This window comes from Ascaphus truei, chromosome 5 (genome assembly GCF_040206685.1).
Source record: "Ascaphus truei isolate aAscTru1 chromosome 5, aAscTru1.hap1, whole genome shotgun sequence".
Classification (NCBI taxonomy): domain Eukaryota; kingdom Metazoa; phylum Chordata; class Amphibia; order Anura; family Ascaphidae; genus Ascaphus; species Ascaphus truei.
The window spans coordinates 128,377,659-128,394,993 of record NC_134487.1 but is presented as its reverse complement, the minus strand read 5'-3'; the positions used below and the strand labels follow the sequence as shown (position 1 = coordinate 128,394,993).

Here is a 17,335-nt window from a genome sequence, read left to right as displayed (position 1 = left end):
TGAAACAGGTGAAGCCAGTTTGAATCCCAGCAGACAGTTTTCATGGTGCCCAGGATTGAACTTTTAACCTGGGCCCCAGGGAGGTGGGTGGGTGCTATAATGTGGTGTGTGAGACTCGGACGTTTGTAATCTGCAGAACTTGTATTAATAGGCATCCTGACGTCACAATGGGGTATTTAGGATAGGAGGAAGGTTCTAGAGAGGCAGATTCTGAGAGGACAAGAGGAGAGGAGCCTTGGGAAGAGTGGATAGGGATGTATTCATAAAGTAATAGAACAGAGCAGGCCCCCTTATTTATTATGTTGTAGATAGGGGCCGTGCCCTTTAAGATAGGATCCCAGAAGAGGACCAGTGACATCCACCAGGTCTAAGAGAAGGGAACGTAACATGCCACAGAGGTCCTTAGATAGAGGGTTCCCGGGTGTCGTAGGATCGGCTCTACCGGAAGATCCATACCAGTATTCGGTTCAGCCTGTATGGACCGGCCAGGATTCCAGTAAGGGCTCAGCTTAAATGGGGTATAACTGAAGTTACTCCAAAAGACAAGGGAGGCCAGGTCCAATACCATTAAAGCAACTATACCTCCCTCTGAGTGTTAAGAGTGGCAATTAAGGAAGCACAGTATTCATGAATAAACACGAGAATATAGTACAACATTGTTGTGTGTGTGTGTGTGTGTGTGTGTGTGTGTGTGTGTCCATGCCTGGGGACAAGAATAAAGATTAATCTTGTACTATAAAAGTTTCTGGCGCCCATTATTTTCACCGTTGCTACCTCATCACCCAGCCGCCTGAATACAGCATCCTGAGTCAAGGAAACCTAAGCCGGGTAGCCAAATATTGTACACCGATGTAATCTCCCTAGAAGCCAGATGGGGAGGGTTACATACTAAATAAAGTATTGTCAGTAATTGAATAATAGGTGTTACGATAATGTTGTATAGAGACATTGGTCAACTCTTACCTGGACTGAATGTGACAAAGCCATTGCCACTATCTGATTGGTTGTACAAATGTCACAGTATAGGATGATGATCTGATGATACGCCTCCAGTTCAGATAAAAGGTTACTGGTCTCCACGTCAAATATCTATGACAATTGAAAATGCAGATGAGTGTTTTTATTCTCTCATTTGGAAAGATGAAGCTGTGTATAAGGAGGCAGCATGCAGGGGTTCTCCAGCTTCTCCCCAGGGTCCTGAGCCAGGCAAAGAATGTTGTTGGATTACCCAGGAACTCCCAGTCAATGCACAAATAAGGTACATTCATCAACGTGCAAATGCATTGCTAACTCCTAAAATGTGGGGTGGCTGATGATCCCCAGGGGAGGATTGAGAACTACTAAACAAGTGGGTAGATTTGCCAGCAGGCTCCTGATCATTCTGAGATGTTAATCCAGACCGGGTTTTGAAATTAAGATCGATAATGTGGAAGTGCAAACTGGCTCTTCCTTTCGAACATGGGCTGCGACTATTGCATTATCCATTACAATTTCATAACCAGGTCTAGATGGACATGTCAGGGTGATCCAGAGCCAGATAGCAATTCCACCGAATGCAGAGGTACTGAACTTTGAAGTGGGAAGGCCTGATTCGAGAGGAAATTCTCACCCCTTAGAAAAATTATCTTATGAATGAATTTGGCCAATAGTAACAATCCTCCCTGTGTGAGCATAAGTATTCAGCAACGCTTGTGCTGCATCCTCAACTGAAGAAACATTGCCATGTTAGTGACTAGTATTAGAGGTATTTCTTTCCAGAGGCCTGTCATGAAATCTAAGATCGTCAGTCTGGTAAATGCACCAAACTGATGTGCATGCCGTGTCATTATGACCCCAGTAAAAATACAATTAACCACAAAAAAACAAAAAAAAACAAAAATCAATTTAGAAATAATAGAACACAATTGTAATCAAAAAGGTAGCAAAACTATTCTGTAGTACAGCCCGATGTTATTAAAAGGCCTCAGCGCATAAGGAAAGCCAAGCACATACCCAGTAAGGATCTTGGGATTTCTTAGCATAAATATCTCATTTTGTTCCACATCTAGATCCGCCCGCTAAATACATTATTAATAAAATAATGCAATACTTACATACAGCAAATTTCGTGCCGTTACCATAATTCTGGTGCAATCATTTGACCAAGAGCAACATTTCAACATCAATATCTCCACATCATGCTGCGGTCCCTCTTTATTGTGGAAAAACATTTTAACATCAATAGACTTATATTCATTAGCAGATGACACATCCCAAAGCTGCAGAGGGGGAAATAAATAAATATCACTTCCAGAAATGTACATTGACGTCTTATGAACAACAGTATATATTCTCCGAACTTCTTATTCACAGCAGTGTTTGATTACATGTGTGTGCTTAGTGCTGCCATCATTGGCTGCAGCTTTATTAGAAAGGAGTGCAGTTGCTGTCATCTTTCCAATTGATATATATGGTTTATTCAGCTCATGTGGCCCTTGGTGGTATTTAGATCATCCTTCACTTGTGACTACCCCACTCATAAGAATTAACGAGACAACATCCATTTACATATTAGACTATACTGCACTATTGGATATCTGTTTTCTTGTTTCCACATGTGTTTGTGCTTCCCTACGATTTTGGACTTCTGATACTTCACAGGATTGAGAAAGCAATCCACCATTGGGTCACAGCAGCATTCAACTATTCGTTTGTATTATCAACACCAATCATCTAATATATTTTTCACGAGCACTGAATATTGCATTAAGCTTTATTATAATCACTTAAAGTGCACTAATTATTTTGAGCGCCGTATTGTGATAATTATTCACTCCCTTGGTGGTATGGAAGGGCACTCTAATTAATTGGGTCGCTTTGGCTACCCCTGATTTAAAAGCGTCCTTTGAGTTGGATGTAAAGACTACATGTGTGATATACCTTTACATGATAAAATAAAGCACATTCTACATATTACTTCAAAAGAAAACAATTGGATGGAGGGGTGGGGGAGGTTGCTGTTTTAACTTTTTGGCTGGCGGAAATGCATTGTGGCAAAGTAATGTATGTGGGGGGCATGCAGCAGTGAAGAGGTTATCTGTCCCCTAATATGCTACTCATAGCTTTCTAACTGCAGACAGTGGATCTTTGATACTCACTGGTGGTGAGATGCACACTGAGAGGTGGTATTCCGTGAGACACCTTCCACTGACAGAAGACACCTTTATAATTGGGTGTAAACTGTCATTCAGCCACGGGAGGAGGTATCTTATGGAACAGCCCCACTTAATAAATATGTACCATAGTTACATAGCAGATGAGGTTGAAAAAAGACGTACTGTACGTCCATGAAGTTCAACCTATGCAAAATTTAAACAGATACTTATCCTGTCTTTGTACTTACAGTATTTTTTGATCCAGAGGAAGGCAAACAAAAAACTTCAGTGAAATATTATCCAATGATACAATGTAAAGATGTATCTAGCAAAAACTGTAGACGTTTAAGTAAAAGCCTTTTGGTTAAACATAACAATACAAACAGAATTATAGTTAAACATAACTACCTTTAACGTCCCATCCATTGAGCAACTGGCCAAATACTTATTATCAGGTGAAAATCTGCAATGGTTGACATAATCTGTGTGACCAATCAGCGTGTTCTTGGAATATTTCTTGTCAGAATCCCACAGCTGCAAATGAAAAGAAACATAGATTAGATGGTGACACGCAAAAGGCACTTCAATACATGGACATCGGCAGGCTAACTGGTAGCCTTATATTGTCCACCACTCTTTTAAAAGATAAACCTTTCCAAAAGCAGTTTACTATTTAATTCTACTAGCTTTTTACGGGTTCACTTCATTTCTGTAGAAGCCGATAAATATGAGATATTTGACAAGATCCAGAAGAAAAAACCCAGCATGCAGATAAAGTTACACGTGTCATGAAAACTGAAGCAGTGCTGTGAGTGCAGGACAAACGTGTGGTTAAGTAGCGGGATAAAGGGCCATATTTACCAGGCAGTCTTCTGCCTAAAAGACACCTAAAAGACCCTGTAAAATCTTATTCAAATCAATAGACTAAGTTTACCAGCGCCAGAAGGTGTCTTATGGCAAAAAAATGCTAGGTAGATATGCTGTACAAAAGTTCAACACTAAGAACCCATAAATAGCTTCCCATAACATTGAGCATATTTGGGACAAATCTTCAGCTTTTGGACAACAGGATGTGTCTGCAGGTTTTAAATTCACTTTTGTACCACAGACTAACTACTCTTTTTTACATTTAGAAGATGATCCTCATTACTTTTCAAACGAAGCAGAAATTCACACCACTCTGCTTTAGTTACTTTAATACCTACCAGAGGCGTTATAATTATTCCGCAGACGGAGTATCTATTACTGTATAATAATTACAGGCATAATTACGTTGTGACCTTGCAATCTAATATTCGAAGAACAGACAGAAAAGTTGACTGGACAAAATGGCTGCTACTACGTCTCCATGGCTAACTAACTGATAATTGCCCAGAGAACAGAGGCTTACATACCCAGTTATTTAAGTTGGACACTATTTACACTGCCACTTGAATGAGAAGGTGGCACCGCTTATTTAATGAGACTTGGCCAATTCATCATGACACACCCTGTGTGCATAAATTAGATGTATGAGAATACCATGTATGTGGTTTGCATTGAGGTTCACATCATACCTTGAGTAAGCAGTCATGGGAACATGTGGCTAGCAGAGCTGGAGAGACCACACTGGTAAACTGGCAACAGCTGACTTGTTCTGTGTGCTCTTCATACTCTCTGATGAGCTGACCCGTCCGGGAGTTCCAAATCTAGAAAAAATCAACGACAGCTCAACATACAGTACACATGTAACATTAATAGAACCTGAACTACTGCAAATAGTGTTAAGAATGCCAGGGCCCTCAGCCTGAAAGGTGCTATCCCTGATGAAGCAGACCACACAAAGTCAGACAGTGGTACGATGGTTCTTTGCATTTGTGTGCAGAGAAACGTTCTTTGGCAGCCATCTTGAATTTGACAACATTCTGTATGGGAAAATGTTCTCTCTCTTCAACTCCATAAATCAAACTCGTTATCAAAATGAGTAACACCGTGGCACTCTGAGAGGAGTGCTTAATGTTTTTAATCCTTTAGTGGAGTGGTGCACACTTTTAACTAGTGGAGAAAAGAACACTTTCCGTGCTTTCAAAACTCACTAATTTCCCATTTGTTAATATTTAAAAAGTTTAACAACATGCACCTTAATTCCAAAACATGCAGACAACACAGAAGTGATAGCGTGGAATGATGTAGAGCCAAACCAAATGCTCTGCTGTGTTAACATACAGAAAAATGTACTTTATTGTCACTAAACTAAATATGAAAAACTGCATGTGTCAGATAAGTACAAATAAAAGTGGCTATTACACAGACACACATAACAGATGCATCATTTACTCACCTTTACTTTCTTGTCTGCGGAACAAGTGGCTATGAATCTATCATCCGCTGAGAAGGCACAACACAGCACCTCGTCATCGTGAGCGTTTATTTCAAGAAGTTTCTCCCCGGTCTCACTTTTAAAGACCTGAAAGTACAAAACCGAAGCCTGGTTCTCCAGTCCTGCCAGCTTCCTGCAGCTCAGCCACTCTGCTTCACATCGTTGTGCTCACAGTAGAAGAACCTCGGCTCCCTACCTGCACCTTCTTCTATGTCCACTCACCTTGCCAAACTTAGCATAGGTTGAACTTGATCGGGACATATGTCCTTTTTCAAACTCATCTACTATGTAACTGAGTAACTCTCTTGCGACTTCATTGCAACTCCTCATTAAAGCAGCATCTGTCGTGCTTGTTTTTTTTTTGTTTTTTTAAAGAATGAACATTTCTTGAACCAAGCGGCTTTATTTTTTTGCCTGGAGAGAAATTAAAACGGCTGCCAAAGTCCACATCACTGAGACGGCCCAAACAAAGTCACAACATTAAAGGGAAACGACGTTACAGCTTTCTGTGTGGGTCACCCTAAAGCAGGGGTGGGGAACGTCCGGCCCGCGGGCCGAAATCATTTGGTCCGGCCCCCGGGCCGAAATCATTTGGTCCGGCCCCCGCAAGCATGGTTTAAAAAAAAAAAAAAATTTAAACTCCCCCTTTCCTGATTGGCTGCCCGTGCTGTCACTCTGCCAAGATTTTTTTTTTTGCCCGCCTCTTCCTACAGCACTGCTCCCCTCCCTTCTCTCCTCCAGTAATGCCGGGCTCCTTAGGCTCCGCCCCTCCCTTTAGGCTCCGCGGGCCTGCCAGTCTCTCAGCTGCACTGGCTACCTATGCAGCTCCAGCAGCCCATCCACGGGCCCCAGGTAACCCACATGCCCCCTTATACCCCCAAGGGGGGAGAGGCCTTATTTTTGTGTGTGTTTGCAGAGGTGGGCTTATTGTGTGTGTGTCTGTCTCTGTCACTGTGTGTGTGTGTGTGTGTGTCACTGTCACTGTGTGTGTGTCTGACACTGTCACTGTGTGTGTCTGACACTGTCACTGTGTGTGTCTGGCACTGTCACTGTGTGTCTGGCACTGTCACTGTGTGTGTCTGGCACTGTCACTGTGTGTGTCTGGCACTGTCACTGTGTGTGTCTGTCACTGTGTGTGACTGGTACTGTCACTGTGTGTGACTGGCACTGTCACTTTGTGTGACTGGCAATGTCACTGTGTGTGACTGGCACTGTCACTGTGTGTGACTGGCACTGTCACTGTGTGTGACTGGCACTGTCACTGTGTGTGACTGGCACTGTCTGTCTGTGTGTGTGTGTCACTGTGTGTGTGTGTGTCACTCTCACTGTGTGTGTGTGTGTGTGTGTGTGTCACTCTCACTGTGTATGTGTGTGTGTGTGTGTGTGTGTGTGTGTGTCATTCTCACTGTGTGTGTGTGTGTGTGTGTGTGTGTGTGTCATTCTCACTGTGTGTGTGTGTGTGTCACTCTCACTGTGTGTGTGTGTGTGTGTCACTCTCACTGTGTGTGTGTGTCACTCTCACTGTGTGTGTGTGTCACTCTCACTGTGTGTGTGTGTGTGTGTCACTCTCACTGTGTGTGTGTGTCACTCTCACTGTGTGTGTGTGTGTGTGTGTGTGTGTCACTCTCACTGTGTGTGTGTGTCACTCTCACTGTGTGTGTGTGTGTGTGTGTGTGTGTGTGTGTGTGTCACTCTCACTGTGTGTGTGTGTGTGTGTGTGTGTGTGTGTGTGTGTGTGTGTGTGTGTGTGTGTGTGTGTGTGTGTGTGTGTGTGTGTGTGTGTGTGTCAATGTGTGTGTGTGTGTGTGTCACTGTGTGTCAATGTGTGTGTGTGTCACTGTGTGTGTGTGTGTGTGTGTGTGTGTGTCACTGTGTGTGTGTGTGTGTGTGTGTGTCACTGTGTGTGTGTGTGTCACTGTGTGTGTGTGTGTCACTGTGTGTGTGTGTGTCACTGTGTGTGTGTGTGTGTGTCACTCTGTGTGTGTGTCACTCTGTGTGTGTGACACTGTGTGTGTGTGTGTGTCACTGTGTGTGTGTGTGTGTGTCACTGTCTCTGTGTGTGTGTGTGTGTCACTGTCTCTGTGTGTGTGTGTGTCACTGTCTCTGTGTGTGTGTGTCTCACTGTCTCTGTGTGTGTGTGTCACTGTCTGTGTCACCGTCACTGTGTTTGTGTGTGTCTGAGAGAGAGAGTGTGTGTCTGAGAGAGAGAGTGTGTGTGTCTGAGAGAGAGAGGGAGAGTGTGTGTCTGAGAGAGAGGGAGAGTGTGTGTCTGAGAGAGAGAGGGAGAGTGTGTGTCTGAGAGAGAGAGGGAGAGTGTGTGCCTGAGAGAGAGAGGGAGAGTGTGTCTGAGAGAGGGAGAGTGTGTGTCTGAGAGAGAGAGGGAGAGTGTGTGTCTGAGAGAGAGAAAGTGTGTGTCTGAGAGAGGGAGAGTGTGTGTCTGAGAGAGAGAGGGAGAGTGTGTGTCTGAGAGAGAGAGGGAGAGTGTGTGTCTGAGAGAGAGAGTGTGTGTCTGAGAGAGAGAGTGAGAATGCGTGTCTGAGAGAGAGAGGGAGAGTGTGTGTCTGAGAGAGAGAGGGAGAGTGTGTGTCTGAGAGTGTGTGTGTGTCTGAGAGAGTGAGTGTGTGTCTGAGAGTGTGTGTGTGCCTGAGAGAGTGTGTGTGTGTCTGAGAGTCTGAGAGTGGTTCTGAGAGTCTGAGAGTGGTTCTGACAGTCTGAGAGTGGGTCTGACAGTCTGAGAGTGGGTCTGACAGTCTGAGAGTGGGTCTGACAGTCTGAGAGTGGATCTGACAGTCTGAGAGTGGGTCTCAGAGAGAATGGGTCTGAGAGAGAGTGGGTCTGAGAGAGAGTGGGTCTGAGAGCCTGAGAGAGAGAGAGTGGGTCTGAGAGTCTGAGCGAGAGAGTGGGTCTGAGAGTCAGAGAGAGAGTGGGTCTGAGGGTCTGAGAGAGAGAGTGGGTCTGAGGGTCTGAGAGAGAGAGTGGGTCTGAGGGTCTGAGAGAGAGAGTGGGTCTGAGGGTCTGAGAGAGAGAGTGGGTCTGAGGGTCTGAGAGAGAGAGTGGGTCTGAGGGTCTGAGAGAGAGAGTGGGTCTGAGAGTCTGATTTCCCTACCCCCTGCCCGATATCTGTGTGTGCGTGCGCGCGTGTGCATATGCATGTGCACAGACACCAACCCGCAGTCAGTCATAGTCAACCACCACCCAAGTGTCAGTCAGTCACCCAAAGAGAAGCATTTCCAGCCATCAAATTAGAGGTGAGTTCATTAAATGTTTGACCAAATATAGCAGGCTAAAGTTGATAATTTTGTATGGCCCTCGAATGATTTTATAAATATCAAAATGGCCCTTGGCAGAAAAAAGGTTCCCCACCCCTGCCCTAAAGGATTTTTGTTTAATGTGCTGAAGAAAAGGCTAATACATTACGCAATGACATTACACATGAACAACATGATCAGTCGGATTAACCCACCTCGGCAGTTGCTGAATCCCGGCGATAGGGACCTGCAGTGCCAGAGGGGCCTGCTGAGCGATTTAGCCAGTACTGTAGTAGCAACAGTCCCCAACGCCTTTGGTTCCCAATAATATAACCTCTTTATTACTTTGTATTTAAAGCATATTCTGCGACCCCTTGTATGTCTAAAACCTATATAACCAATGGCTGCTTAATATATTACTTCTCACCTCTCTAATACATGCAATAGTGACAACACGTTATCTGGATAATAGGTGGGGTATTCAGAGTCATTTGATGACCTACCTGTAAGGTTTTATCAGCTCCACACGAAGCTATTCTTTGTCCATCAGGAGAAAAACATGCGTGGTAAACTGGGTCTGTATGTGGACGGACCACTAAACTGGGCAGGGTCTTCATGCTTTGTTTGTTTCTAACAAAAGAAAAATGAAATCAAATGAGCACAAAATATACATATCTCCAGACACACGCCAATGTATATTTGTTATGCAAAGCGGGGCTTCACCGTGATCTAACGGCAGAGCCACTGGGAGAGGAGTGGCTGGGCAGGGAGTCCTGCCTCTGGCCCGCGAGCCTCAGCAGCTGAAGTACTGACCAGGGACAGGATATAAAGAGGGAAACGAATTCCTGTTGCAGTTCGGAGACGGCAGAAATTCTGTCTTCTCTTGGCCTGATTATCAATAGAACATTCTGAAGACGGTCTAGGACGTTTGGTCTCGGCCATTTCGCCGTGACCAAATGGCCGCCAGCGCTTTTCCGCCACTCACCCCACCGCCAGAACCTGCCACCGTTGGCCACTTTGCCGCTAAGGTAAGTGGCTAAAACCCCTACCGTAAACCATTACCCTAAAACCCCCTACCCTAAACCCCCCTAGTTCCTTACCCTAAAACCCCCTTACCCTAAAACCCCCTAACCTAAAACCCTTACCTTAAAACCCCCTACCCTAAGCCCTTACCCTAAAACCCCCTACCCTAAGCCCTTACCCTAAAACCCCCTACCCTAACCCTTACCCTAAAACCCGACCCTAAAACCCCTACCCTAAAAAACCCTACCCTAAACCCTTACCCTAAAACCCCCTAATTCCTTACCCTAAAAGCCCTACCCTAATCCCTTACCCAAATCCCTTACCCTAAAACCCTAACCCTAAAATCCCCTACCCTAAAACCCCTAAGCCCTTACCCTAAAAGACCCTACCCTAAACCCTTACCCTAAAACCCCCTACCCTAAAACCCCTTACCCTAAAACCCCTACCCTAAGCCCTTACCCTAAAACCCCCTACCCTAAGCCCTTACCTTAAATCCCCCTACCCTAAACCCTTACCATAAACCCCCTAACCTAATCCCTTACCCTAAAACCCCCTACCCTAATCCCTTACCCTAAAACCCCCTACCCTAAACCCTTACCCTAAATCCCCCTACCCTAAAACTCCTAACCCTAAAACCCCTACCCTATCCCTCACCCTAAATTCCCCTACCCTAACCGCTAAAACCCCTTAAATTAACCCTGCTGGACACTTCTACTTTAACCCCTTAAAAAGAAAATAGATCTTGCAACACCAAGAAAGGGCGTGTGTTTGGGGTGCGACAAGGATGAAGGAGCAAACTATGCAATTCTACTTCATTCATTCCGAGTAAACCAACTACCCAATGAAATCCACGACAAAAGCCACGCAAACGCAAAAGAAATGTGTCCTTTCTTAAAACTAGTTCTGCAGTCGTGCGCTGAACAAAATGTCACACCCCGCACACTCAACCAAACGAGGTTTCTATTGTGCCCCTGTTAAAGAATAACGATGTAAATAATTGTCTAAAGTATGCAGAGCATCTTTAACAAATACTACATTTGTAGTGCTAAAGACGTGGAAATACTTTACTACTGACATAAACCACTCTGACACTTAAGATTTATACCTTAAGGCCCCGGACATGTTGCCTGCTTGCTGGAGGAAGCGTGCTGACGCGCGCTCCCGCTCAGCACTGAGCCCCTACAGTCGCAATTAGAGCGGCTTTAGTAGGGGCTCACCTGCGCTTTCGCAAGCGCTTGCGGAAGCGCAGGTCTTAGGGGAATTTAAAATTCCCCCACTTGCCGGCGAGACAGGCCGGTCACGTGAGCGGTTCGCCCAATGAGGGCGAACCAGCTCCGTGACGTCACTGGCCCGCCCCCGGCCAGTGACGCGCCCGCTCCCGGACCGCCCCCTGACGGCTGCTGAGAGCGCTTGCGGTAAGCAACCGCAAGGCCAGGGAAAGCACCCGCTTTCCCTGAGCCTCAGCGCGCCTCAGCACGCCAGCGGTAAGCGTGTCCGGGGCCTAAGTCTAGCTTAAAGACTGCCCAATGTTTTCATTGGAAAATGCCATTCACATTGGCTGGTAGTTTTTCATGTCACTACACAAATTGAAAGGAGTTTAAAGAGGACATGCATAAAACCCAAGAAGACCGTGCTCGCCTCCCCCCCCCCTCATCTTGAGTCAATATGGTACAATTATCAACAAAACATTACAATTATTTTAAAAATGATAATGGAACATTCCGTAACCTATAACAATGTGTGTAACCCACATGCGTGCGATTTACCACAGCCATGTTATACAGTAGGGCAGGGCCACAGACAGGGGGGAGAGCTAGGACAATTGTCCTGTGTCTGGCGGCTGCGGGGGGGGGACGACGACGACGACACCGGGACCAACTGAGAGCAGTGGCCGTGTAATCTCCCTGGGCCCCTCCTCCTCTTACCTTCCAGCACGGAGGCCCCATAACCCCCCCTCTCCCCTGCCGCATGGTGTACCAGAGGCGAGGGGGGGTGCTGGCTCTAACCTTGGCTCAGGCAATAAGGAGATGTGAGGGGGGAGACCAGGAGTCCAGGATGGGAAGGTGACCAGAGGGTGGGGACTCCCACCGAGCCCCGTATGCTGCTCGGTAATGGCTCCTCAGGGCGACGGTACTTCCCACTCTGATTTTGTGTTGGAGGGGTGTGTTATTTTGTGTGTTGGGATGATATTTTGTGTGTTTTATTTTGTGCTGGAGGGGGGGTTATGTTGTGTGTGTATGGGGGTATTATTTTGTGTTGGGGGTTATTTTATGTGTGTTGCAGGGGGGGTTATTTTATGTGTTTTGGAGGGATATTATGCGAATTGGGGGGGGGTATTATGTGTATTGAGGAAAGGAGGGTATTATGTGTATTGAGGAGAGGGGGGTATTGTGTACTTGGGGAGTGGGTATCATTGGGTGTATTGGGGAGGGGGGTTATTAAGTGTGAAGAGAGAGGTGTGGGAGGGAGAGAGGTGGGGATGAGAGATAGGGGTGCAAGAGAGGGAGAGGGGGGTGTAAGAGAGGGTGATAGGGGGAGAGGATGGGGTGAGAAATAGAGGGTGGGGGGTCTCGCAAAGGCCGTCGACACAGGGAGTGCGGGGGCAGTGAAATCTTTAGTCTGCGGCCCTGTTTAGGGGATTAAATCTTGTTCAGCATAGCGTCTCAACAAACTTACATCCAGTTGACATAAAACGCCCCTCGTTCAACTTCCTCTTTGGCTTGTACAATCGCTTGCTTATAGACCTCGGAATCTTCTGGCTGACAGAGACCCAGCTGTACGATGTCTATGTGAGGATTCCGTCCCAGAAGATGTCCGTTTATAGACAGAAATTCCTGAAAATGTTCCCGCCCTTTGCTGTCCTGTAAACGCAAAAGAAACATTTTTTTTAGGCAACGCTGGACATCGCAATGCATGTATATTTGTTACAGCTTTACAAAGCATTACTTTCACCCCTGTGTCCTATCTACACTACACATTTTCCTATCTGCTGTTAAACCTCAGAAACCATGTGATCCTTGGCTTTCTTTTATAGTTAGGATAGCTTTAGGTCCAAACATCTTTTCATTCCCTCACCCTACTAGCCTCTACCACCTCTGCTGGGCGTCTTTTCCATGAATCCACCCCACACATGCCTCCCTCCAGTACTTTGTTCATTTGTTCATGTATTTTGACGTTTCTATTGTCCCCCTCTCACTGCCCTCCTTCGAGTTGTACATATTAAGATCCTTCAGTCTTTGCCGGTATGTCCCATGATGTAGACCGGGGATGGGGAACCATTTTAGGGCCAAGTACCAAAACGCATAAAAAAGAAAATCAGAAATCTTTGAGTGCCCAAAACTTTACCCCCCCCCCACTCTACACACAATACCCCCAATACCCCACACAATACCCCCAATATAATAACCCCACAATATAATACCTCCAATACCCCTACATAATAAACCCAAAATCCCCCCCCCCCAAAAAAATGATGCCGCTCCCCAATACAAACAATATAACATCCCCCCAAATATAGATCTAGACCGAGTTCCCCTCTGGGCTTCCCTTTGGCCCCCTTACTTCCCGGCGCGGGTGCGCTAGACAGCGGAGGCAGGGGGCTGCTGCCAGTTGCTCAGGGAAGGCGGGCGAGATGCCAGAGGTCCGCGGCAGCTCCCGTGCAGGGCGCCGCTATGTTTGTGCGCGCTCGTGTGCACGGTTTCGCGCATGCACACTGGTTCCAGAGTTGCCGTGGCCGTTAATGGGGCTTTGCGCATGCGTAGTGACCTCCAAGTCCAGCGGCCAATAGGAGGACAGATCCGCAGGGGGCTACAGCCCCCAGAATGCCCAGGGAGGTATACCACGTCGAGCTACAGCCAATAGGGCTGCAGCTTCACATGCAGGGGGATATTGATACTTTTTGCACGCTTCAAGTCACGCCAGTCAGAGCAGAGAGCAGGATAGGGTAGGTTGCATGTGCAGGGCGTCTGTGACCCCTGCACTAGGCCAGAGACCCCTGAAGGCCCCAACTCCCTGTGTTAGCTTGTGGCTGCTGCAGGGACCCCCCATAGATAGGGACCTTGCCCTGTAGCACTAGCATCACGGGAAACGTCAGGACGCGGCTGCGACATGGCCCTTGGTGGTCTGGGACCAAATTATCACAACGAGAGAGATTTTCTTTATGGTGGAACCATCCCCGTGGGATACCACCCCACGTAGAGGCAGAGGCTGCGCCGACATCGCTGGATCAGTGGATCCTCATTACTTTCCGGTCATACCCGGGTGTAGGAGCACCTGGGCAGGTACTCCAAGTGCACCAACTGTAACACCTTCAGTTCTTGTGGGCAGCGCTGTCACACATTTGGGTGGGTTGTTGCTTGTGGGCACCAGGGTGGTTGGGTGCTCAAGGGCCCTCAGTACTTTGGGGGAATAACCCATCAGGTGGGACATTGGTTGGAGGACACTGTGGGGTTACTGCCCTGCGAGGCCTAGTTGGTGGGGACGTGGTACTATTGTTCGTTATTCTTTTCATGCATGCAGTAAACCGTTATTATTACGATCCGTGTGTGTATTACTGTATTGGGTCCTGTAACAGGGTTATCCAACATAGTAGGATCCCGTACAGGTGGAGGCGCTGTCACCCGACAGATCAGGCACATCCCAGGCTCCCAGCAGCGGATGCTCAGGCCTCCTGTGAGCCGCAGGTAACGCACCACATACACCGTAGTCGCTATATCTCCCAGGGGGTGGGGAAAAGTGTGCTACATAAACAATAACACACACACACCTACTTTGGTGGTGGTAGCAGGCCTCTGGTGCCATTACGGACACGGAAGTTGGGCCCAGCCTGCCCCTCACCTCCCCACGTGTCTCCCCAAAGAAAGCCGGCTCCGGTCAGTGACGTTCCATGCCCTAATACGGGGCATATCCATATATGGGCATCCCATGTCACTGATCAAGCCAGCTGTGTTGGGGGAAGACGAGACGGCGCTGAGAAGTAGGAAGGAAGCAGGGAGACGGCAGTGTGCCAAACTATTACCAATGGTTCGCAATCCTTTGTGTAGACCATGCACCATTTTAATAGACCTTCTTTGCACAATCTCCCATTTATTTACACTATATCCTTCCTGAGATATGGTCTGCAGAACTAAGCACAGTACTCACCAATCAGCTACAAAGTGGCATCACTGCACCCCTCTTTCTGCTGCCAATACCTCTCCCTATATAATCTAACACCCTGCTGGCTTTCTCCATGGCTCTGATACATTTCTTGCCTACTTTTATGTCAGGTGAAATAATGACTCCCAGGTCCTTTTTGCTCTATAGTAGCTGACATTATTGTGCAAATAATCCTGTATTCTGTTTTGGATTTTTGTGACCAGAGTGTATTATTTTGCACTTTTTGGCATTAAATTGTAATTGCCACACTCTTCACTATTCCTCTAATCCGCAAAACAAAAATCATTAATATTTTGTTTGTCCCCTGGAGTGTCAACCCTGCTGCAGTTCTTTGTGTCATCTGCAAAAAAAGGCACATACTGTACTATCCCTTCTAGGTGCCAATCGGGGCCCTGTCAGGGAAACTTCTAAGGAAGTCAATGGGAGTTTACGTGCGATAGTAGCCAGATCCGCACTATCATAGTTGCATGAATAACCCCCTCTGGGTCATTCACTTACATTACAGATACCTCAGATTCACGAATGTGGCCATTTTGTTTACAGATGATGCAGAAGCTACAGGACCAGGCCTCGGCAACTAGAACTCTTCCCAAGGAGGTGGGAGGAAGAGACAGACTCCAGCCTCAATGGCAAGGGGGGGAAACAAGCTGTTCTTTATAGATCTCAATATGTACGTTTGCTGCTGCAAATGAACATATTGAAATTACAATGATTACCTAGTGGTCATAGTAATAAAGGGTGTGATCGAACCTGTTTATCCAGTATGTTCCGGTGATGTACAAACTCATGAATGAGGTGAGCAGGCCCAAATAGTCCTGTTTTGGCCTTCAACCAATTCAGTGAAAACATCAGCGAGCAGAGATCCTGTAAAAGAAAAGACAAATGTTTACTGAAAACGTCATTTCCTTAGGGCCTGTGCACCCAGAACTTTGAAATAACAAATGTAGGCATAGACTCACTGAATGGCTTTAGCAGTATTAATATGGCGTTAATCCATGATAATACACATTTTAATTAGCACTGTATTTACAAAAGAAAATAGCAGTTTTCTGACTTAAAGAAGCAATACAGCTTTCATTGTTGTTTATTTTGTTAATTACAGGTTTGAAGCAGGGGATCTCCATATTGGTGCCTGTATCTATGCAGGCAGGGTACAGTGTGCCTAACATAATGGAGGCATTTAAATGTCCCGCATCACGCGGGCCAATAGGAAGCCGTGATGTCATCCGGTGCGGCTTTTTATTGGCCCGTGTGACCAGGGGCTTTAAACTGCACAGAGATACCGGCACAGCTACGGAAGTAAGTGTCTTCAGAAGCAGGGGGACCCCCAGAACTGAAATTAACGTGGATCAGCTCCGGAGACCCCCTTCCTCAATCCTGTAATAAGAAAAAAAATACAAAAATGTAAATAAATGAAACCTGTATTGCTGCTTTAATTTCTCCTGGAAATGGTTGTGTTTTACTATAAACATGGGAACGTCACTTGGTGTCCAGGTAAGTGCTATGACATCAGAGTCAAGGCCCCAAGGGCTCCCCCACGTTCGCTCTATGTTCAGTGGCAGAGGGGAACACCATATACACCTGTGATTTACAACAGGACCTGTGACACATTAACAAAGTACTAGTAAAATTACCTACTTGGTGCATATTGGCCTCGGCCATGTGGTAGGCTAGGTAATGATACCAATACACACAATCCTCCTGATCCATAGTAGGCAAAACACTTGAATACTTCTTCAGATATTGGCCCACAAGTTTGGCGTGCAGTTCCTGAAAAACAAATACATTCAATTGGAAAATGTTAACACGTACAGTCGTAAAATAAAATGAACATGCCATAGCTCAACAGTTAAAGTTTGCTTTGGAAGGGTTAAACCAAACAAAAATTGGTCAGACGTGGCCTCTTATACACTTAGCCCAGTGGTCAATAACATAATTGGATTGAAAAGTACTGCAACAAATGAGTTCATACAGGGAGCTGACTTCGATTCCTCTCCGTGAGAAAATCCAGCTGGAGGTCATGTAAATAATACAGGAACGATTTCCCGTTGCGATCGCAGTATAATAATGACTTGTTGACAAACTCCTGTAGCATATCTTCTACATCTTCACTCTCCATGTCCCAGAGGATACAGAAGACCTGCAAGCAGGAAATATTACCGTTATACACTACAAACTCAATGCGGGGTTGATTTGAGCAGAGACACTAAGCCATTATACGTAGAGAGGTCGTTACCAGACCCCTGCACTGGAAGCAGTTAAACGGCTGCAAGGTTGGGTCTGTACACATCCTCTAGGGCAGGGGTGGGCAACTCCAGTCCTCAAGGACCTCCAACAGGTCAGGTTTTCCAGATATTCCTGACTCAGCACAGTCATTATGACTGAGCCACCTGTGCTGAAGCAGGGATATCCTG

General features: G+C 46.3%; 1 protein-coding gene across 2 annotated transcripts in view; it reads right to left on the bottom strand.

Annotated features, from left to right (window-relative positions):
* The window catches only part of APAF1 (apoptotic peptidase activating factor 1), a 60,108-nt gene that overhangs the window by 24,101 nt on the left and 18,672 nt on the right, over positions 1-17,335 (bottom strand). Inside the window, exons 9-18 of one of the 2 annotated variants that reach the window (XM_075600708.1) lie at positions 16,894-17,061; positions 16,560-16,691; positions 15,672-15,785; positions 12,441-12,625; positions 9,245-9,371; positions 5,455-5,580; positions 4,691-4,822; positions 3,543-3,668; positions 2,094-2,258; positions 964-1,089 (exon numbers count right to left, since the gene is read on the bottom strand). In XM_075600708.1, coding sequence (XP_075456823.1) covers positions 964-1,089; positions 2,094-2,258; positions 3,543-3,668; positions 4,691-4,822; positions 5,455-5,580; positions 9,245-9,371; positions 12,441-12,625; positions 15,672-15,785; positions 16,560-16,691; positions 16,894-17,061 — 1,401 coding nt within the window. Of the gene's footprint in view, positions 1-963; positions 1,090-2,093; positions 2,259-3,542; positions 3,669-4,690; positions 4,823-5,454; positions 5,581-9,244; positions 9,372-12,440; positions 12,626-15,671; positions 15,786-16,555; positions 16,692-16,893; positions 17,062-17,335 lie in introns of those variants that run through there. The other variant, XM_075600709.1, reaches the window with a different exon arrangement.